Source organism: Harpia harpyja, chromosome 2 (genome assembly GCF_026419915.1).
Source record: "Harpia harpyja isolate bHarHar1 chromosome 2, bHarHar1 primary haplotype, whole genome shotgun sequence".
In the NCBI taxonomy this organism is placed as follows: Eukaryota; Metazoa; Chordata; class Aves; order Accipitriformes; family Accipitridae; genus Harpia; species Harpia harpyja.
This window is the reverse complement of record NC_068941.1, coordinates 64364865-64389576: the sequence shown is the minus strand read 5'-3', so window position 1 is coordinate 64389576 and position 24712 is coordinate 64364865. Positions and strand designations below refer to the sequence as shown.

Sequence of the window (24712 nt, the reverse complement as noted above, 5' to 3'; positions counted from 1 at the left end):
CATCAGTACTCACTTCTTTCCTTTTACTTGCTACCAGTTTCTTTTCTGATCGTTGGACGCTACTTGTCCCAAAGTAATCAAGTGCAGAGGTGAGAGTCTGTTTCACTGGAGATAATGGTTTGCTTTTAGCTCTTGGTTTTACATCTTCCTTTTTCACTGTAGTTCCTGGACAACCAATTGCTGATGTCCCATTCTCCTTCGGTTTCAGGGAAATTCTTTTATTGACAAAGTCATCTTCTTCATCTAAACATGAAGAGTATTCTATTACTTGTGGAACATGGAACTTAAGTTCTATAATGGAACTGTCAAGAGAACTATTTTGGCAGATGACATCAACTCAGATCCTAAGAAAATATTACAGGTATTTAGAAGTTATTTGAAAAAAAGGCTGAGTTGCATAACACATAGTATTTAGCATCTTTAATAGCATAGCTCAAGTCTGAATAGAGTACTGAAATAAAGACACATAATATTTGTTCATATGTTCATACATTACCTCTCATTTAGAGAGGTTTGCAAAGAATGCCTTCCCTTCTTACATAGGGAAGATGATAAACAGAAAATCTAGGTCACTGAGATTTGAACCCTTTCCTTAATTAATGCAACATCAAATTGAACAGCACAACTCTTCCTTCACATAAAATGTGAAGTACAAAGCCACATTTATTTTACTACTTTATAGTATTAATTAACAGAGCAGCTAATATAGGCTTTGTAGACTTGTATATTCTTAAGAATCTCTCAATATTACACTATAAACCAGGGGAAAAATATTAGAACATTTTATTTACAAAAAGCTTCTTGAATAAGCTTACTCATTATTTTTAAAGTGCTGCTCATAGCTTATGAATGTTTTAGCAGAAACACTTTAACACCATTTTTTACTTTTTCCCTTTTAGTCAGAGATGCTATGAGCTATTCTACATCCTCTACATTTCTGCACTTAAACACACTCTCCTTCCAGTGCAGTCAAAACCATCTCAAAGAAATGCAGCCATTTCACGGAACACAGAAATCAGACAAGAGGTCAGCATACAAAACAGATTTTTCAAATTGAAAGGAGGAGGAAGAGTGGCATACAGTCTCATGAAGAATTAGCCCACGGACCACTAAACAAACACTCAATCTTTCCTTTTAGGACTCATCTATAATAGCCAGGATGTGGTCTTCCCAGCAATAAAAAAAAAGAGGAAGAGGGTTTGATATCCATGTATTCATTCTGGGCCCAAACTCTTCATCCACTCAATCAATTGACAAAAAAGATTACCAGGGACTTCAAAGAGTTTTGTGTCATGTCATGAAGTCTTACTGACACTTAGACAAATGAAACCCTATCACTGAAGCATACAAAAACTTACAGATATCATTCCCAAATTATTAGACTAATATGACAGCACAGAAGACAAACATCACTGGACAAACTTCTTGATTAGTGATAAAAGCATTTTCTTTGTGAACTCGTCAAAAAACTCGAAGTGTGCAAGGGCTAAGAAGCAAAATGCAAGAAAATCCCCAAAATGAACATTAGACACAAAGAATAAAGTTCAAAGGCTTGAGAGGAACAGAAACAGAGGCCATCTCATTTGCATGCCTCTAACTGAAGTCTGGTTTTACTTTTCTCAAAATAGAGATGTTTCAGACACTCCCCTCAACATATCATAAACACAGAATGTTCTAAGCATCTGTTTTATAATTGAACTTAAATTGACAGTATTATCACAAAAATATATTTATTTTTCAGTCATCTCTAATTTAAGCCCCCATATTTCTTTTCATACAAAAGTTTTTCTTAATCACTTCCCTAAGTTTAGATGAGGTCATGTCTGTCATGTATCATTTTTGTTATATACTAGACAGAGGTGGAGGGAAACAATTATTTTCTGTTTAACCTTTTTCTCAACAGATGGTAGTAACAAGAGTGTTTTAGGCATCAGCTGGAACTTTCTGCTACTGAACACTTACCAAGTAGAATATAACAAGTACAAAGGGGGATCCTGACTATTCCTAGGAGAGAAAGTTCAGAGAGAAAGAAAAATAAAACAAAGATATGTCTGTAAGGGAGGAAATTGGTTCAGCAGTTAAATCAAGAATGCCTAAAGATAAAAATTTATCTATGAGAAAGTGGCATTTTAGCCAATTCAATTCACAAAGCAATATATGGAAGAGAAAATTCAAGTCCAGGCCCTCAGCTGACACTAGCGAGTTTTACCACAAAGCTAAAAGCCTTACTATTCTCAACACGATTTACTTTCCCTAGGCAGCAGTAAATCTCTTGCTACCATTTAGTTCAACCTAACAAACCATTACATATCTGGGAGATTTGGACACTGGATGCTTTAGGCTCCTAATTTACAACAGTCTGAATAGGAGACTGCTTATCTCAAACTTAATTTCAGAAATATTTTTGCTTCTTTTGAATTTTTCAGTGAACAAGAAAATACATTTGCAGGAGTAAAATGTACCTATTACTAGAAATCAACAGTTCATGTAGATGTACTTGCATTTATTTGTCTTGGAAAGAAGATACAAATGCTATTCTGCCCCCCCACTCCCAGCTTTTCTTAAGCTAAAGACTGCTCCATGCTAGAAAAGAATCTTTACTCATCACTATTGTTATCAGATCTGCATGAAATATTGATTTTTTTCCATTATTCACTCACAACCATTTAAACAACAAACAACAACAGGATATTGCGTTCTCTCAAGTAGAAAGAATCAGAGTAAATCTAATTAGGTTTTAATTAAAAAGGATGTGGATTTGAGTCATTTATGATGCCAGTACTAAGTATTACCAACAATTAGAGCTTTGCTTTAATTATGTCCTTCCTAGAAACAACAGGACTAGAAGCATTTATTGACTGCAAGCAGTGGCTGAAAAAGGACAAGAGACTCACAGCACTTATGAACAGTTTCTATAAATGTAAATAAAGAAAAGGCAAAATGAGAACATGAAAGGAGTCAATAGGAAACAAAACGACCCCGATTCTATTACGTGTGTTTCAAAGGATCCTTTAGGGGACAGATACTCAGGCTACAGTTTCATCCCAGGTTCAGGAAATTCATAAGCACATCACAAATTTGCCTGATCTCCAGGCACTCCCCTTATTCCAAGTACTTAAGAACATCAACTTTTTCAGTAAAACCTTAACGCTTCTTCCTTGAAAGCTTATGCATGCCTACTGCCACAGAAGTGAATAGCAAAGTTCATCAGTTGCACACTTTCAGTTTCCTTACAAGCATGAAGGTGACTTCATTTACAATTTTGAAAATATCAAGAGTCCCAGACCTCTTGGACCTAGACCTGGACTATTCAGGTCAATGTTTCTCAACACATGACCTGTAAAAGGAGAGAGGCATCCTCATTCATACAAGCAAGCCAGTAATTTGCAGGAAAATTAAAGTGAAAATTTGGATTTTAGCTTATAAAAATTGTAGATTAATTGCATTCTTACAGCAATTGCTAGGTGAACAGTTGAGATAGTCTTACATGGGGGCATGGACTTCACAAAGAAACAGGAATCAATTTTATCATCAACTGGATTACTTTTATTTTGCAAAATCTTTGTATAGCAGAACAAGACTATTCTAAGAACAGTACTTCCTGTTTACACAGACACGCTTTTTTGTGTGCTATACCATGAAAAAATACCCTGGGCATACACATTTTTTTTTTTTTTCAGGATTAGCTCCAAATTAAAAACGCAAGTCAAGACCATGTATGTTGAGTTTTCTGGAAATTACATAGATGTGACAAAGAGAAAGCTAATCATGTGATTAATGGAACAGACAGGCATGACAACCTGGAGATTGCTTTTAAATATTTTGGATGCAAACACTATACATGAAGCAGGGACCTGTTATGCCAGGCAATGTACAAGGCCAAACCTCCCTGGCAATGAGTAACAACTGTTAAATCCTGTGGGTTTTAAGAACTATTCCATGATATTAAAGCACATCTGGCTTTCATTCTACATACTGTTCTTGCAGTGGCACAATTAGGTTAATAAACTAATGCCTGCAACCCACCTGTAACTGTTTGTTACTCCTCTTCCTCTTTCCTATCTTCACCTCTTCTCGATAAGCTTTCAACAGCTGATTACAGAGCAACACGTGCAGTTGTTCCCTAACCGACTTCTATAAAAATTGTCTAGGCTGTTTTAAACATTTGTTTAAATTCAAATCATTTTAAAAAGCTCAGGTTCAGGAATGACCTCAGCCAATGTAAAAAGGGAGCAATCTATTGCAGGAAGGGACAATGGCAACAAGCAGCACAGGACAGATCCTCGGCCTTCAGAACAGCATATTTTATTTGCCTTCATTTATTATTTCTATGCTGTTGAGCTCCTCATCAGTATAGAATACAATTCCCTGGTTTCTATTCTGTTTAGAATGCAAAATATTTAAGGTAGAGACAACCTCTTACTATGGTGTTATAAAACCAACTCCAAATATAGGTAGGGCATCTACAAGTTATGAACAACTCATGTTTATTATGATAAACGTATGTTAAATTTGTGTTTGTGGACCATTACATAAGGATTTCTATATGGAGCTAAAGGACTACATCCTATCCAAAAGTCATTAAGTCTACATTACTTGTATAAAATGACAATATTCTGGACATTCTTCAGTTTCAATGGCACCACATCTGCACAAGTACTTAAAACAGTTCCTATCCTAAAGAACTTGCAGTCTAGAGCAGGAAGTATTGCTGTCCAAGCTAAAGTCAAGTGTGGAGAAAATAGTGTATGTATGAAAATAAGTCATTGTATCGGGCTTTGATTATTTTAAATATGCATTGGTCAGTACTCAACAGTCCCAACACTTAGTAGGATTGAGTTTTGTATTCACCTTTTGCTTAAAGTAAATCTTTAAGCATGACTAGCAAAGTGCATTTTTTTCCCCCCATCTTCCTCCTCATTTAAAAACACAGTAGTTGCAACCTACATTTCAAAAACTGGTCTGTACAGTCTTTTAGATTTTTTTATGTCATTTCTCAACAAGCTAATTGATTTTAGATGTACTACAAACATGCACTTTAAACCACAATTGTTAGCACTCTGCCTATATTGACATGTCAAGGTTCCATGCTGTTATAAAAATATTAAGCTTACAGAACTCTTCCAGCTTTACTCCCCTGAAATCAAATTTACATTTGGAATTTCCAGTTATCAAAGATAATTTCAGGAAGTTGCCTCTGTCATATTTTTCACTTTAAGAGAAAAATGTTCTGGGATCCAAGACCGCAATGCAATAACTGCCATGTCTAATTGTAATTATACACTTCAGTGCCAAACTACATAGCCTTTGATACCCTTTTGTCCAGTACATACCGAATAAAATTCTTAGTCAAATATGTATACTTATCTTTCTAAAGATATCTTTAGAAAGAAGTCTGGGGAGCATTAAAATATATGAGAAGGCTGAATATATTTAAACTGAAGTAAATGATCTTCATCTGCAGAATCATCAATTATAGCAACTCCTTCCAAATGAAATACACTTGCCATAGAAACCTCTGTGTGTATTACTTTGGCATGCAATTAGAAGTTATCAGTCTATTAACTATGTGCAGTTTATTCTAGAGAATTTTATTCACTTGAACTGGTTACTTTTACCATAATAGCAGCTTTATTATTTCACAAAAGCAGATCTAAATCCTCACCATGCAATGAAACTTCATGTTCTGGTTTAGTTGCCTAAAGTTTACTGCATGATAGGAATATTCAGTAATGCCAACTGAATAATTATGAAACAGGAAAAAAGTAACTTGAAAATAATCCAGGCAAGTATAAATTTTTTCCAGCTGCAGCTCAGGCAGCTCAACTTACTGAGCCACTCAGGACACAGTGTTCTGTTTCAGACAAAATTAACTAGTCTCAAAAAAAAAAAGTCCTCTTTTACATTTTAAAACTAATCCAGCAGATTAACTGAGTCATTTATTTATAAATAAATAAAAATTAAGTGTTACAGTCACAGAAAGTTCATACAGGAAAGTGGGAACTAGGCAACTTCACCTGCCCAATTTTATCATTCAATGCAATATATTGAATTGTTAAAATAAGTTTATGGTATTTCTAAGCAAAGATCATTTTTGTGAGTATTGAAGAAAATTAAATTAAGAAGCTCTACAGCTAACAATCTGAACTGCAAGAACTTTTGAAATTCTACCTTTTGTCTTCTGAAAACACTGTATACACTTAAGTGGAAAAATCTGTCATCCATTTTCACACGCTTCATGAAAATAATTAAAAACCTGCAAGAAACTTGTAAAAAAAAAAACCTCTTACAACTTAAAAATTTAGCTATTGAAAAATTACAAAGCAAGTTACAACATTATAGGTGTACCACATAATACCTATACCATTAAAAATCTCCAATAAATTAATGTGAACTCTGAACCATAACTGGCATAAGGAAAAAAAACCCACCAAAACACAAAGCTACCTGCAAATAAGTTATTTGTATCCGTATCGCTTAAATGCCTACAATAACAGTATATGAATTACTGATGAAGAACAATGTGTTGCTTTTTTATCAATGGCATAGTGACTTTGTAAACAGAAATAACCTGCACGAGTCAGTATTTTTATAAATTTTTACTCTAAACATTACTAAGTACTACCTCTGCGTTATGATCTTAGGTCCTACCTTAAAAATGTGCTGTCTTATGTAGGGCACACAGCACAGTAGTAGTAAGATTTGTTTGCACTTACAGGACTAAAAACATTAAAATCTGGTTAAGTATTAAAAAATTAATCTACCTAATCTTCAACAGGGTTCACAAATCATGCTGGAGATGGAAAAGAAAACAGACATTAATTGATTGAAAAGAGAAAGGCTGTTCCCTACACTACAATTTCCACGGTACTATTCTAAATGCTCTCCTTTTGAGATCTCAGTTTCTACTTCCCTGTACTACCTACAGTGTCACGACCATTAATGTCACCTTGCTCTGATGTGCACATAAATACCCAGCAAAACATACCTCTTGCACTTCACCACACTGATTGCATAAGGAGCCAAACAATGTATCAGTGTGGGAAAAATAAGTCAGGGCTCAGTTGGAAAATAATGTAGATGCACATTAAAGATTAGGCACACAACATTGAAGACATACAACTAAGTGCCAAGAAATGCAAGATGTAAACGCTCAGGGTACTTAACAGATTTACAATGTGTGCATATTTCTCTGTATTTCTGTAACAAAAGAAAAAATAGCCTGCACACATGCAATTCACTGCTCGTTCACAGCAATAAGGACATTCAATTTCTTCATTGTACTGTTAGAAGTGTGAAAAAATTCAACTGAAACACTAATGGGAAAGAAACCCCAATAAAAGTGCTTGTTGTAGTCATGGAGGAACATAATGCTTACAAGAATAGGTATCTCCACAGAACTATCTGGCAGTCAGATTAACACTGAGATGAAGGCTACCATCTCAGTTCCTTAAAATAGATTTACTACACTTATCCAAGGTGACTTCTGCATTCAGCTACCAGAAAAAGGAGAATTCACTTCATACTGCTTTCCAGGCAAAAAAAGGGATTAAAAAGCATTAACTCTGTCATCCAAATTAAATGGCAAAATTATTCATTTCATCTTAAATTATAATGTAGGGTAACAGCACATGGAGCTGCCAATGCCTCTAAGAGGCTCACGCGTCCAGTCTGCTACATGCCTACAGTTTTTTTTATAAAAAATGGTATTTTATGCCATTATATTTCCCATTAAAATCAATACACATTAACCACCCAAACACTAACAGTTCTATTAAAACAAACAAACAAAAAAACAAGTCACAAAAAAATTTTCTATTTGAAAAGAAACCCATTTCCTTTTCTAAACAGATAAAAAATAGTTTGGGCTTTAAAATATTGAAAGCAGCCTACAGAATCAATAGCTTTTACACAAAAGCCGTTTTTTAAAGAAGGAACAAGCATGAAGTACATTATGAAAATTATTTTTCCAGAAAGTTTCCTCAAAATAAGTTGACAATTAAAACGATCATTTTGCAATCCAAACATACCAAGTGAACAGCACAGTACTACAGCTAGCCAGCTGCTTGACCAGAACACCTTCTAATACACTTCCAAAAAATAGTAAAAGATGGCTACATACTTGTAAAAGTAAGGGCAACAACATGCCCATTATTAAAAACTTAAAATCTAACAGCAATTGTTAGAGAGATTAAACTGTAATTAATTTATTTCATGTCCTGTCATGTTTTGAAGTATAGGCTGACAAGTAATCCTGAGGTAATAACTCTGTCTTCTGATAATTGAACCCTATTCATTTTTTATTCAAAGTTACCACATTTATTTCTCAATACTGCTGTTATCCTAGATTTTGCAGAGAAAAGAAAAAAGAACACCTCTAAGAATAAGATTAAGTTTTACCTCATCCACACCTCTGGTTTCCACTTACTCCCCCTATTCAGGGTGGTAGCTCCAGATCAAAGAAGCCAGATACTATCATACATTTACTATGTTTATACAACACTTCTCACCACTTAAAGAGTTTTGAGTACAACAGCACATTTACCATTACAGGACCCTTATGTTGTACTGTTGGTATTCCCAAACTTAACCAAATTAATTTTAGTGAGTCGCACTCCTAAACACATTTTACATTGTCCTCTACAACACTAGTCCCTGCTTCTTCATAGGATTCCTGCCAGAACCTATACTCTCATTCTTGAAGTGCATTTCAAGTCAAACTCCCTTAAGGTTCAACTACATATTATCAAATGACCTTTCATAACACACTTCAGGGGGAAGCTGGTACATAGAGCTCTATTTATCACCTTCACCCATTTTTTGTGTAAGTATAGCAATTTCCGTAAGTATATAATATGCTAGTATTGCCTAGGAAGTAACAGTGACACTTTTTTATTCCCCTATAAAAAGTTTCATTACAAGACATGCTTATTCACTGACAATCTGCTGCTCATTTGAACCAGTGTTTGGATGTGGGGACTTTTTTTTGGCCACCAGTACTAGCACTTCACTGATTCTTTTTCCTGTGGGTTTTTTGCTTGTTTCCCCAACCCCCAATATTCTCTATATTAAGAGTCTATATTCAGCAAGCACATTCACAAGCTATTCTCTTCTTGTCCCATCTTCTAAGCTCTCAAGGAACAGTTTTCCAGTAACCTGCAGTCCTACTCAGTTTCTACCACTTTGGCTTTTCTAGCTTTATAAATAATTCAGCCTACCACCAGAACAAGCTTTTTTTTTTTAAAAAAAAGTTATTATTTTGCAATATTCAAGTGATCAAGGTGATTGCTACATATGCATAATTACCTCTACATGATGTATATGAAAGATTAAATATTTACTAAAAGTGAAGTCACAATTCCTGCCAAATAACCACCTGTGATGAAACCAGATGAGGTTCCACACATCATAATAACATGTCATCTTCTACAAACAAAGCTCAAGGTTCCATACTTCATTAAACAGTCAAACAAAGCGTTATTTTAACAAGTACAACAAACATTTGGATTTTTTCCCAATCCACTAAGACTGTTCTATCAACAAAAAAAGGCTCTTTTTCCCCCCTGTTACCTGCTAGAATAACCTCACTTTATCTTTGGCCATCAGTAAAGTAAATATTTATTTAAATTAAATTTGTTTCAATAACAAAAAAGTATTTCTTGTAAAATTACAAAGAGCAAATATTCTTGCTTTATTTTTTTGCCTTTTAAAAAAAAAAGGCAACTTCACAAGCTAATAAGAAACAAAGCAATGCTATAATCTCATCAATCCACGCTTATACAAACCAAAGTTCTCCCAACAGTTTTCAAGAAAGCTGTATCCCACATAGTTATATAAAAGAGCTGAAAAGAAATTCGAGAAACAACAGGAAGAAAAGTTGAAATGAAACTGAAAAATAGGTTAAGGCAATTAACTGCCAAGCTTCTACTGACTACTCGATGCCAAAACACTCTTTCCAACACATTGCCACAGGCAGAGCCCTTAAGAATGGGACTGACTTTTGAGCAAGTCCAACAAGCGTATTCTTGATTTAAGTTTTCAGCTGTGTAACACTAAAAACAAGAAAAGGACAAATGCCTACAAATTTCATTAGGATCTTTTCTATCTACTGGTTCTATATTCCTGTTCTTGTAAAACATGTTTATCTCAAGCCAATAACTGTATCAATACCATTAAGACACACTCAGCTTGACAGCCCCATTAAGCTGAAGAAACAATTTGTACAGATTAAATAGAAACAAAATTCAAGCATTAAGTCTCAAGGTTATAAAAGCATTGTTTTAGTCATAGACTATTAAGTCAACCTTGTGTGTACTTAAGACTCTACAGATAAGAGTAACCTTGAGCTGTTGTTTTCAGGGTTTTCACTAATAACCTTGACCTGTGTACCTGTGGTATCCCTATGCAGAAAAACCTGATCACACCACCTTGAATTGCATAATAAGCCTAAATATGTACAGTTTATTCCCCAGGAATCTGAACATTTATCTACTCTGGGACCAATGCCATTAAAGATCCTTTTTAATTTGGAAAAAATTGTTGGCAAAACCATCAAAGGAAACAAAGTTGTGAGTAAAAAGACAAACAAGACAGATGAAGCGTTCAGGATACTTTGGAAAATTGAGCTTATTTGAATACATGATATACAGCTAAATGCCAGGTCAAATATCTGGGACAAGTAAGATAAGCACAGTCCATCTTAGAAACAGCAATTCTGAAAAGAGCCTGAGGAGGAAGAAGGTATAGAAAAAAAGTCAGCTGAGCCACACTTCTAATGGGATACTGCAGCAAATAATCCTTTGTTTTAAAAATACATGGTATGATTATAGGGAGGCAGTGTTTATGTTCAGCAATGATCTTACCAAAAAAAAAAAACAAACCACTATACCCAGGGACTGTGTCCACTTTTCCAAATATGTATCCTAAAACTCTAAGAGGGATCACAGAACTCCTCCTGAAATTCTAACACTTAAAAAAACATGTTTTATCAAAACAGATTTGAATTCAAGTCTGCTAATTTTATCACAGTTTCTAAGAATCCATACAGGGGAAGTCCTATGGCTAGTAAAGAACTCTACTCTAGGAGACAAATACAGAAGACCTGGTATTTACAGCCTCAGCTGAACTCAGACTGGATGTAGTAAGTACGTCTAACCACAGCAGCAAGTGACAAAAAGCATTAGTCTTTCTCACTTCAAGCCTTAGTAAGCAGAGAGAGATGCATCACAAACTAGAAGAAATACCTTTGTGACCAAAACGTGTGTGTTGCACAGGTGATCAGATTATGGTAACGGGTATCCAATATCAAAATACCTACGTTTATCTGCATTGTAACAAATCAACATGAAGTTACAATAGAACCAGTGCAGAAAGAGACCTTTATGTGTTAAAAGCAAATCAGAAAAGAATGAACCTAACATGACAAGAGATTTAAGCTGGGAAGCTGTCAGCTCCTAACAGTACACCATTCAAAAAGCTTCTAATTTATCAAATTAACTGAGTCAAATTTAAGATGCTTCCAATCTATGCCATTCAGTAAGACAAGAATCAAATTCATCCTATCCTCAGAATCTTAATAAGTGTATTTCTTGCAGCTCACATATAGTCTTAATCTTTGCTCAAGTGCCACTAACAGATCTCTTAGTTAAGATGGAATAATAGAACAACCAGCAGCAAAAGCAACCCCGAAGTTGTAAGCACTCACATGCATTTTAAATGTATTTAAAAAAAAAAACCTACACAGCTCTACATAACAAAAAATGCACATGCATACACATTCAGCCAACCGTTCTCAGGTGCCAAAAAAGAAGTGTCAAAGTCCATCTTCAAGAAGTACTGAAATATTAAGCTAAATACTAGAAGCTCTGTTAATTTTCTTCCACAGATGCATTTTTACAGAATTCACAAAACCTGATTATTTTCCCCTATGCTGGTGGCATACCTTTAAAGATGCTTGATTCATAAATAAGACTGAGTCTACATAAAGTGATGTTCGCCTATCAAACAGCAGTAGCTAATGCCACTGAAACTTTTCCCTAACGTAGAGGAAAATGCACAATATGAAGTAATTGGAAACAAAACTGCTTCATGATAGAATTAAGAACACAGGGAGGCAGCAGAAAAATCACTATCAGGTTTTTTGTTTTGGAGCTGTGAAGGAAACATGTTTAATGAGCATTCTGCAGGATGAAACTTTGAGAACAGCAGATGAACATATCCCCTGTAAATTTACAGTCAAACTCCTCTTGGGAGCACCAAGGTCAAGAATCACACAAAAAGCAACACTGAAAGCAGTACTAAGGAACAACCACCACACAAACAGACAATGAAAACAAATGAACACATAAGACTCTTCAATCAAACTGATAGAATTTGGCCTTATCTGTTCAGCTGAATGATACTTATGGTTTGAGTTAAGATTGTGTTTCTAATTTAACTACACAGCTTCTAAAGAAGAGACTAAATCTAAACATAACTGGTAAGCTCTCAGCAGAATTTATCACTGTCACAATTTTTTCAGAAGGCTACAGGAGACCTGAAAACAATGAACAATAGTTAATTCCACTCACTCCTTCCCCCAAGAACAAAAATAGCTCCAGAATTTAGAAAGCTGAAATCCAAGACTGAGAAGTACGGTATATACAAGGTATAATGCAAGTTTTTATTACCATTGGTTTCTTCCAATTCCAGTTCTTCCTAAAAGTCTAATAGACAAATAATGTTTTTTCAAAAAAAATATGTTGATAAGGAAGTAAAACACAAAACTCAAGAACTTTTGCAGTCACCAACATATTAGGCAGAGATTAAAGACATGGAAAGTCATATAGGAAGTAAAATAAAAATCCAGGTTTTCAAACCTATTTATGGTAACCAACAGTCACTTCAATGTGTGCTAGTGTGCAGTTTAACTATATTAAAAATAGTTCCTCTACTTAACTCTTTCCCCTAAATCTATGGAATACTCTTAAGCAGGGAAGCGTTAGCTCATGAAATTATATGCCTATTTAAATCAACCTAAGCCACTACCCAACATCACCTCAGTTTTACCCTTCTCCTGACTTTACAATACTTGAGGCTAAACTTCTGAAGTGCTTTTGGTTAGCTTGTTTAAGGAGAACATAATTTGTCTTTCTCAATATTAGGTTTTATGGTCATATTTAAGAGTGTATCAGTCAAACAATCCATCCCATTTGTAACATAATCCACCCCACTATAGCTGAGAACATAAAATGACATATTTCTTCCATTACCTGTCTCTGAAATATAAACAACAGGATGCTGCTTTAGAACTTTACCAAGTTTTGAAGTAGCTGCTTTTTTCTCAGATGGCTTCTTGGATTTTTTCACTGACTGCACCTCCTCTTCTGAATCTGTATTTTGACCACAACATAAATATATATTTCCTCCACATACATACAGGCTTTAAGTAATAGATGACATAACATCAGTTAACGTGTTCACATATATTCAACTGAGTGAGAAAAAAGATATCATCACATGGAAGGTCAGAGCACAGCTTCATTTTTCTCCATCAGCTAATAGCCTAGCCATCATTTATTCCAGCATATAAATGACTAAATGAAAATTTAGTCAGAACTCAGTCTAGACAGTGGTTTTTGTTTACATAACAAGAAATATTTTGTTACTTATTCCAAGAACTGCTATGCCTGTACAAAAACCTTTCCAAAAAGGAATGCAACTGTCAGAGTACCACAGCAGATTACTTAAAAACAAACAAACAACCCCCCCCCAAAACACCACAACAAACTTTTAACATAGATTCATTAGCTTGATTAAATTTATATGGTATTATATTATGCTGGTATATTCCACAATACCTACTCCAAAAGCTAACAACAGGTTAAAACAGAACACTGAGGTTGTACTCTGATTTTTTCAGAACACTGGTAGACTGCCAGTCACCTCACCAAACATTCTCCATATCCCAAAAGTTGTCAAGATGACAACCTTACACCACTGTGGATTACGTATCCCAACATCCAAATGAGTAAGCAGGACAAACTGAAGAAGCCAAGACAACTAACAAGTATAAGAGAGGACTAACCTTCAGAGCCTACTTTTTTCCATGATAAACACCAATATACATTGTAATTATATATTAAAAGAAAAAAGAGCAGCTATGGTCAATTGACTTGAGTCCTGACCTTCCCCACCACCACCCCCCCCCCCAAAAAAAAAAAAAAAAGAAAAAAAAAGAAAACACACACACACTTTTCCATCTTCAAGAACTTAGAGCACTATTGCTCTTTTCCTCTCCTACCACTAATGGGCTAGAATTTGCAAAATCTTCAGACGGTATCAGCACTTTAAAAGTAGCAGTTGAGTTATATATCACTTTTGTACTCCAACTTTTAATGAAGAAATATTTCTACTGCTATTCCTCACTGCTAAACAGGAACTGTTTATACAACAGCTTATCAGAAGATTTGAACACCTTTTTCTATATACAATAGCTTTATTCTGACAGATGTTTGTATGATCATTTTTCTTCTACAAGAGAAGCAATCTTCTATTGTTAAGGAGACTGCTTCTAAAAATTCAAGCTGAAGTCTTCAGTAGGAGTCAAAAATCGTAGAAACTCCTGCAATCTTTTCTACAGTTTCACAACTATTCAAGATTCAGAATCCAATCAAAGAGGGTTTAAATGACATAACAGCTCAGAAAGATTAAACTAGAAATTTCAAGCTTTTAAATTAAACTAACTTGACAGGCAAGGGTTTGGGGGTATTTTTGTTTGGGAGTAGAGGGGTACTTTTTTTTTTGTTTGGGGTGTTTTGTTTTTTTTAAGATATAACTGCTATAAAAGGCATTTCCCTTATTATGATATCCCAAGAATATTTTTAGAATGTGATAGCAGTGCTTTGAATTATATTCTGTGTTCCATACTGTAAATTTAAAACTATAGGATGAACATTTACTAGACTTTTTAATAGAGAAAGACACATATGGAAACACAAGTTTGCCTTTTAAAACAATCTCCTATAACATGTTCACACAATGCACAGAAGTGTGAAATTATAGTATATGATCAGCCTCCTGTACCCAGCGTAGGATGTTATTTACCCCTAGCAGAACAGGAAACATAAAATGTACATAAATTGTGGGGAGTTTTCATCACAAAAAAAAAAATTCTGGAGTTTTGATAGAATATACTATCTGAACTTCTTTTTCAGGGGGGTGGGGGTGTTCTTTGGTTTGGGTTTTTTGACAGATGTTTTGTTAAAAGTTACTTTGCACTGTACATTACATGCACGGTACACACTGCACTCTTATTATTATCAAATATATTTAGCTATCCAGCAATAGTTACTGTCAAAAATGTTTTTAATTGCATTTACTAAAAATACAAACCAACCAGAGCTTTATTACAGATATACCATTTACACAATGGACCGTGAATGCTTATGCAAAAGATACAAAGGAGCATTCAGAAACAACTGTGAACACTACCTGAATCGTAGATTATTCTTTTTTTCTTGTTTGTCCGCTTTTGTTTGGAATCATCTTCACTGGGTGAATTATTCACCTACAAGTAACAGTCCATTAGTTCAACCAGTAAACAGATCCTTCCAGCTTTTACTCAGTTACACATTCAAATTTATAAGTTTCAAACAAATTCTAATAGAAATTATTTATTTCCCAATATTGCATTTACCAACAGTCTTGCGCTAACTCATGGGTGGGAGGGGGAAAGGTGCAGGGTAGAGGAAATAAGGAAGAAACTGCAGCAGTAAAGCTAAACATGCTCCAAGCAAACCACAGATGACTATGTTGAGAATAAATATTCAAGTTTAATGTCAATTAAAGTAAATCAAACAGATTTTCAAGCCCTTCCAAGTTTTAATCCAAAAAAGAAATTGCATGGTCCCACCAGAAATAGAGGTCATACAGGCCAATAAGTTACTTGCATGGAATTCAGCTTTCACTTTTGGTTCCATTCTGAATATGACTTTGCTGTAACCACCAGAATTTGACACAACTTCAGAGTATAATACAGCCAGTTGAAAAAGGAAAAAAAGCATACACAACAGTTAAAGCTAGACCGATTTCCTGTTCAGCATCCTGGTTGCTTGCAGCTTCTCTTTTCACCTGTTAAGCAGTGCAACTACCATAAGAGATTGCACCACTGGTCATAGTTGACAAACGTATTTTGTCTAGCAGCAGCTAGTATCGAACTATCTCAAGGAATTTTTTTTTTATTTTTTTTTTTTTTTTAAAGCATTGACAAGTTTTAGATATTTAGAAAAATCACAACCTGCACAGGTAGAAAGTTTCCTGGGCCTACCAAACTACCAACTATGCATGTTTTGTAGTCGTGCACAGCTGTAAATGCTGCTAAAAACATAGCTCTAGATAAACATAACTACATGTTTTATAACCTACATTCAATTCTAATCTGAAACCCATCAAATCCTTGATATAATTGGAGAATTGCAAAGTAGAAATAACAGATCACAGAAGATAATTGCCATGTCTTTCAGTTCCATTGAATGGTCCTTTATTTTCACATTGAAACAATGAAATTATACAGCCAAAATATTTTTTTTAAGTAACATCTTACTTCTTGATTGTGATGCTTCACATTAAACATTCCATCCTATTAGAAATCCTTCCATTCTCCAAGTGATTTTAAAGCCATCTTCAGCCACTCCTCTTTTTTATACAGTTCAGATGATTAATATGTAAAGTACTCTGAGACTAGAACCCAATCTAATTTTAACCTGTCATTTTAAAGAATTTGGTCGTTACAACAGGTTTACACAAGTGATCCCATCCAAGAAAGGCAGTATTAATGTTTCCTCCACAGATGTTGAAACACCTGGTTAAAAATCTGGTCAGAGGGCACCTACACTACAGACTTCTACCTTACTTGAAAGCATGACATCTTTCTGATATGCCTACATCTACTGTGCACAAGCCTCAATCTTAATTAAATTAAAAAACAAATAGGCAGAGCTACTTTGGGAACTGTGGGCTACAGCTAAAATAACTTCAAATATAACAGATTGCTCCTACATTAGCACCTAACCATAACAACTTCTGCCTACCTCTCCTTTGCCCTACAACCCAAATATTTTTTATCTTAGCAATTTTTTTCACCATGTACAATGTTTTGCTGCTAAAAGTTAATATTAAGTGGTAGTTTCCTCCCATGCCTATGAAAACAACTGACATATAGTCTGGGTTTTGAGTATATGAGAAGAACAATGACTTGAAAAAATGCTAGATACACAAACAATCCTGTATCAGAGAAACCAAGCACTTCACAAATAAGAAAAGCAAAACTAACCTTAGTCTCCTTTTCCCTTTTCTTCCCACTTGAGGATCCTTCACCATTTTTAATTTTTTCACTCTTTTTCACAGTGTCACATGCTTGTCGCTTTCCAGGAGGTACAACACCAAAGAATTTCCGGATATCCTAGTTAAAGGGAAAACAGATTTATAATTTTTTAAATACAGATAGCTCTTACAAGTTGCACACTACAAAACAGCAATGCACTTAAGTTACTTTCTCAACAGCTCCATTATAATATTTGTTGATCTTGAAATTTTGTTTACAATTAAGAAAACAAAGCCCAGCTAAAGTTAAACATACCTGCTCAGACACCGCACCACCTTTGTCTTTGAATCATAAAAAAAGTTTAATTCTCCCTTAGTTTGACATCCTCACCAACACACACTTAAAAACAAACTTCCACTAGCAATGAAATAGTGACTTAAGACAGATGTATAATTAGAATTCCTTTTTTTTCCCCAATCATCACAAACCTAGCCCAAAGTATTTCTATAGTTAAAAATTATCAACTCAGCTAGGAAGTAGTGTCCAATGTAGAAAGACAGGAGAGCACCAAGAGCTAGAAACAGTCAAGTAGTGCGACGTACTGCATCCTCCACCTTCTTATAAATTTAGGACAGTAGTTCTCATCTCACTAAAAAAATTAGCCAGCAAGAAACAGATTAAAATTTAAACAAAGAGAAAGAACCTAATACAAAAAGCTCCAAAAAGTCTATTTTGTAACCTTATTTTATTGTCTGACCACAGTACAACCATACAAAGCTTTCTAAATATGTAAGATCAGCAGCTGAAGCTTCAATTTTTAAAAAGCACTACTGTACACACAAAACCAAATCTGACTTCTGTTAAAAAAACTAGCATTTCTGTTTTATTAAAAAAACATGTACCTGGTTGGTATCACCACCTTCAGGGGTAGCAGCCATTTTAGAGACAGAAAGTACCTCACATGGCCTAAATATATAGCAGGTAAAGGGTGTGGCTCAGGACTACATGTAACCCAGCTGATAGCTATTCCCCATCATAGAGTTCATCTGGGTAGTTCTTGATTATTATAGGGAACTACAAGTAGTAAATTATTAAAAAATTTCCCTAAAACTCTGATTGACAAGAAGTGGTGTTTCAGGCTCCTTTTCTCTTAACAGTCAGTTCCCTGTGAGTTTGGATTTGGACTATCAGAGCCTATAGGGCTTAAAATCAATGGAATGTGCGATTTGAAAGCATACACGAAATACGGAACATGTATCCAGCATCAGAAATGTTGTTTCTTGTAAAAATTTAGACTCTTTATGTTTTACCTGCATATAATAATATGGATTCAGCAAACAGACAGTAATAGACTGGGAAGCATTGTTTCTCAATGAGACTTCACACATTTCCACCTATGGAATTTAAGCCTTGGGGCATAAATTTTCAACACTGCTATTTTACATGTACTCCTACAATATAAATGCAGTACTATATAAGCTCTGAAATTTTGACTGCCGATACCTATAGGTAACAGGTTTGAAGAAAGCATCTATCTAAAAAGTCTCAAAGCAGATTTGTGGACTCAATCACTCAATCATTACTGACTTCTTTTTAGGCTTAAGGTAACATAGGCAACAGAAATACTGATTACTAGTCTCATTAGAATTTTTATGTAGTAAAATAATTTAAATACTTACTACAACACTGCAAAATAAAGTGATGTTAAAGTTTTGTTTTCATTGTTTATAGTTGTTACTTTTAGGCTTAAAATATTTGGAGAATAATTAGTTTTAGATCAATAGTAACACTTAATTCTAGTATTTTAACTAAAATGTTAACTAATAAGTGAGCTGTTCTGCAAACACCATATACAATAATATTAGAATTTATTTTATAGACTTATACAAGGAAATACCATCATATCCTGGTTTATGAAATGCAGACTTAACAAAGAAAATATATGAAATTGACCTGTCTGCCCCAGCTTCTTCCACTATTTTAATATCAGAGTTCCTGAACTGCTAAGGCCTAAATTGTAACATGTAAATTATTTTCTGCCTCATCAGTTCTCATGAGATATCAAGTTAGCTCTTCATAAATATCTTTAATTCACAAAATGAATGCCATAGCTATAAGCCCTCTACATTTAACATGCTATAAAGAGGACCTAAACTGCCACTTCAAACTTTTAAAAAATAGTATCTAATCAGGGCCAACTTTACAAGCTATTTTCCCCAAAATCACTTTATAAACACCTAAAATAAATGGGTGACAGTCAACTGCTATTATCTTTCATAATACAGGTAGTATTTCATTAGATTAACAGGTCAAATGAGGATAAACAATTTTTTTTGGTTTTTATTCAAAGCAGAATCTTCTACCCATTTACTAAGAAAGCACCATCCATACCAATACTGGTTTTTCTTTGAAAATACTGGGATGATACAGCAGCTACATATTCCAAAATTGCCTCCCTATGTTAACACAACTCATTACATTCTCTTGACGGAAACTGCACTTCAGCACTCAAGAAACAGCAGCTTTTTCCTTTTCTTTTATTGTTACATGCTTGTGTTAAGTTTTTCAGAAAATACTGTGAATATTAAAGCACACAAGCCGCCTAGAGATTTCTGAATAAAAGTTTGTATTAGGGTATGAAATTTTCATTTCCCATAGTGACCAACTACTTTTGAGTGACTAAACTACACAGCTCTAAGCTACAAAGGAAAATTGACATTTATGTACAATCTTCTTCAATCTTCAGAGTTATAAATCCTCCAATCTTCTTCAGCCATCCTGCTTTTCAGAAGAAAAGGTAACCTTGTTAGCCACTGCTGGGCTATAAAAGATGGTGAATTCAGAATTGCTTGGAAGAAAAGTATGCTACAGTGCAACGATAAAGTCATCTTTCAGCAAAGCTTTTATCCAAGAATCATAAGAAACAGATTTTTCATGCCATTTATTACGAGATGCCAGATAAATCCTTAATTTGTCGCACAACTAACTGCAGAAATGAAGCAATACAAGTATCTATCGGACTGATTCCCATCCGAGAAGTCTGAAGACTATTTATGAAGTATTATATAAGCTTAGATCCCAGACAGGATCACTCGCCTCCACTCTGGGTTTATCTATTTAACATACTCTGATTGACCATCTTATTGGTATATAATGCCACACATATATATGAGTTCACCAGGTGGAAAAATTGTGTATGTTTAGGTTTTATCCGTGCTCATTCAAATGAGGAAAGGTGTGTACCAATGTACGCAGCAAGTTTACTTCCAGGACATTCTCCAAAAAAACACAGGATTCATCAGCCTTGTATATGCTGGAGACACACTCACCAGCATGGCTGTCCCAGGTGGTCCCCTTGCCCAGAAGGCTAAAATTAAAAGAGGCGAGGCTGTATTAATGTGGCTCCCCACTGGTACTTCAGCAGCGGCAACAAGACATGTAACTTCGAGCAGTTCCACTTAAGTAAGACGTGGAACTAAGTAAGAATTTCTTATCACTCTCGGTAAATTAGGGGGGTAATCGATGCATAACATCAAAAGCTGTGTTCAGGTGCACTGGTTCGTGCTGAGCCATCTTAGTAGTATCATCTTGGTAATGGCTGTGCTGTCCAGTTCTTGCCAGTTTTGACTACTGCTTCAAGTCCTCCATCTTATGCAATAATAAAAGACCATAGCAATTAATCATGTCAGGTTGCAAGTTTTCTCTTGAATGATTTATATGTGTCTGTTTTACTGAGGAGAATAACATGAATAGAAACCGAAACCTATTTGTTAGGTAGTACAAAGACTGGTTATTCACAGAGTTTGTCAGGGTGACTTTTAAGACTTTAGTAAATGCCCAGCTCAAAGAAGTCAGTTATAAAAGTCATAAACACTCCATACTGGGTTTTCTTCCTGCATTTCAAAAGCATCCCAAACCAAAGATCAACTACTCCAACACTTTGATGAAAGAACCATCTCAACCTAACCATAATAGGCAGTGTTTTTAGAAGACTAGTGTCCAGTAGGGCAGAATATTTTCCAAAATAACATCATATAATTCAGTTTGCACCTCAAAATACAAGATAGAAAACTGAATTTCACCAACCTAGCTCAATGACTTCAATAAAGTAATGCACCTTATTTCAGGTATTCTGAAGCATGTCCATGAGGGCCTTGCATCAAAAGAATCATATTTATTTACAGTCTGCCTATTTCAGTGCAAGTTTTGTGCAAACATCAGCTTGACATCTGGTGTGTCCAGAAAAATTGCACAGGTACTATACAGTATTTTTCGAGCAGCATCACAGTTCTAAGTACACACCAGCTGATGCTACAGCTCCAGCCATGAGTGTCTCTCAGCTAGAGGCAATTCAAGCAGCCCCTACTCCCAGTCATTTATTCCCTCAGTTGTACCAGTAGAGCTCTCTGCTTGGGAACTGGGTCAGGCCACTAATCTGGGTAAAAGAATAAATCCCTTCTAAGACAAATCAGTTGACTGGGTAACTCTACATACATCAGTTCAGCACAGCTGAGAAGATGCTGCAGAACCAACCCAATGGCAGCTACTTACGTTTGGTGCTACATGAAAAAAACTCTGTTTGCAAGGGTATGATATTAAATTCCAATATGCTTGTGCTGTCACTGCACACACAGAACAGGCTACGTGGTTACTAACATCACTATATTTTTGCCTCTATCTCTGCAGCTGCAGCCGTGATGGTTGTACAGCCTCTTCTCTTCAGCACTGAAAAGGGAATGGGCTGAGGCAACTCACACTCTCCTCAAAATGATGGTTGTCTTCCTCCCATCTAGCAAAGTGCCAGACATTGTAAGATCTGTGACATTCAGAAGACTGCATAGGGGGAGAAAGCCTTTGTCCCAGGAAGGTGGGAAAGGAGGAAGTCTTCCAGTAAGATCAGTTTTCTAAAGAGGTGATGGCAGGGGAACAGGAGAGGCAGACTTGTCCTCGTACATAAATTTAAAGTCATCAGCCACCCCTAACAAACTATGGGAATATCACAGTTTAATAGTTTCAGGATTCTTAGTGCTGGCAAACCTCTGTCAGTACTGTGAAAGACTCAGGTTGTATCACCCATCGTTGCTGAGCACCAGGTGTAAAATATAAAGAAGGTTAAACTCTATGGAGAGTCCAAAACCAAAGTTGAACCTAACTGGCTTTGAACAGCATTTGCAGTTAAGCCAGTAAAACATCCGCACAGAGGTTCCATCTGAGTAGAAGCAAATTTATCTCAGCCAGAGACGAAGAGGGGATACCATCTTACGATGGCCGCATAACTGAGCAGCACTTTGAAAAGCACACACACAAACAAACACCTATACATTTATATTTACAGACTCTTCACCTCCTACCGAGGATTGCATCCTTCATTATTTATGAACAAATGTCTACTTCTAGACTTTTTAAAGTTCTTTTTTCCCCACTTGAACTGGTTTTCTGCAAACATTGCACACCGTCCAATTCGGCAGCTGAAACGCCCTCGTGTATGCTCTTACTGAAATTAAAGGAAGAGGTAAAACTTCGGCAGGCAGACTGCGTTTGGAGAGAGGGGTTAGCTCGCCCGCGCGCCTAATTCACCACCCAGTTTCAAGAGGGGGGGGGGGGGGGGGAAGCCGGAGAGGCTCAGAGGCTTCTCCCTCGAGGCAAGGGCACAATCGCGGGCATTCCCTCGGCCAGGGGTTTATCTTCCCGGCACGCGTGGGAAGCCCGGCCCGGGCCCCGGCCCCGGCCCCTCAGGGCGGGAGCGGCGGGAAGCGCGCGAGCCCTGCCGGAGGCGCGGCGGGGCGGGCGGGCGGCCTCTCCTCCGCAGCCTCGCAACCGCTCCCGCCCGGGCAGGTCTCCGTCGTTCCGCCACAGCGCGGGACCTCCGCACCCGGGGCCGCCCTCAGGGGAGAGGACGCCGGCTCGGCTCGGCTGAGCCCGCGCCGGGCTTCTTCAACGGCCCCAACGGCCGCGGGGCTGCAGTCACACGCGGGGAAGACGCCCACCCGGCCCCGGCCCCGGCCCCGCCGCCGGCGGGACGCTGCGCTGCGCTCCCTTCCCTTCCCTCCACCCGCCGGGGGAGACCCGCGGCCCCCCGGTGCGCCGTGCTCACCATGCTGCCAGCGGCGGCTTATCTCGCTAGCGGGACGCCTCCGGCTCCATGCCTCCCTCCCCCCCCTCCTCCTCCTCCTCCTCCCCCCCACCCCCGCCTTCGCGCCAACTCCCGCAGCCCGGCGCGCGGCGCTGCCGTCACAGCCGCGACGGGCGGGGCGGTGGCAGGGCCCGGCGGGGAGGGGCCGGCGGCCGCCTGCCCTGCCCGCCCGGTTGTGTCCCTTCGCCCGCTCCGCTGTTTCTGCAGGCGCCGACGGCTGGTCCCTCCCGCAGCGGGGCGCAGCGAGGGTTTAACCGCCCCGCGGAGCGTCGGCGGGAAGCTTGGGCAGCCGCTGCGGGTCCTGGCCCGTTAGTTGAGGGAGTGGGTATAGCAGCTCGCGTCAAAATGGTGGGCTTCTGGCTGCTGCAGCTCCACGAGGAATAGGTGTGTCGTCGGTCACCTCTGACAGAGGAGGAGAGCTGACAGTCTTTACTGTTTGAACAAGGAAACAGTGCCAGGCCTCCGTGAGATTGACCGGTTTTTAACGCACTGAGGCAAACAAACCGTCCTAAGTACCTGGACAGCTAATAACACAGCAGTGCAGTCACCATGAGTCAGGTCAGAATCGGCGCAGCACATAAAATCATTTCCCTGTAATGAATATGTGCCGGTCCCTTCTTTCTTCTTTCCTGGTTGTGCAGGAAGCGTCAGGCTTTGATTCCTCTACAGTATTTTCTCCCACGCGTTAAGGTTTATGAGAGCTCAGAGTCTGTCTGCATCTGAGGAGTCCAAGAGAAACTGGAAAGTTACGCTCTGTCGTCACCCACTAACTGTTCAATTTCTAATCAATTTCCAATGAAATCTTGTATGTTTTCTTCCATTTTTTTTCCTCTACTTGCTGAACGCTGAGAGAGAATAAACTTGGGCAAACCAAATAAAAACAGTTCCTGCCTCAATAATTACTTGTCTGATGTTTAGATTCTGCCAACCTACTGAATCGCTAGTTATTGCTAGTCTTGGAGAAGAATGGGGAGGCCAAACAGAATCTGTGACACTAAAAATACTGCCCTCGATTTAGAAAACACTCATAAAAAAAGCAAAGAGTACAAGCTCAATTTGTACTTCTCTGCGATTTCCAGCGCTATCATTTGTATACCTTCTGTATTCACTTCATTTTCTTTTTTTTTCAAGAACAAGAGACTGTCTTCTTGGTGGCATGATCAAATTCCAGCAAAGATAATTACATAGGTCAGATCTTTTTGTCCAATCTGAGAAAATGTGAATGTTAATGACACCTATTACCATTCCCGTTTAATTCTTTAAATTGGACTTTAAGT

General features: G+C 37.2%; 1 protein-coding gene across 4 annotated transcripts in view; it reads right to left on the bottom strand.

Moving 5' to 3' along the window:
* The window catches only part of RFC1 (replication factor C subunit 1), a 42070-nt gene extending 18541 nt beyond the window's left edge, over window positions 1–23529 (bottom strand). Inside the window, exons 1-6 of one of the 4 annotated variants that reach the window (XM_052780221.1) lie at window positions 23397–23529; window positions 17312–17440; window positions 15472–15547; window positions 13251–13370; window positions 1963–2004; window positions 14–243 (exon numbers count right to left, since the gene is read on the bottom strand). In XM_052780221.1, coding sequence (XP_052636181.1) covers window positions 14–243; window positions 1963–2004; window positions 13251–13370; window positions 15472–15547; window positions 17312–17440; window positions 23397–23399 — 600 coding nt within the window. In that variant the 5' untranslated portion in view covers window positions 23400–23529. The remainder of the gene's footprint in view (window positions 1–13; window positions 244–1962; window positions 2005–13250; window positions 13371–15471; window positions 15548–17311; window positions 17441–23396) is intronic. The other 3 variants (XM_052780222.1, XM_052780223.1, XM_052780224.1) reach the window with 3 other exon arrangements.
* Window positions 23530–24712: the final 1183 nt, after the last annotated feature.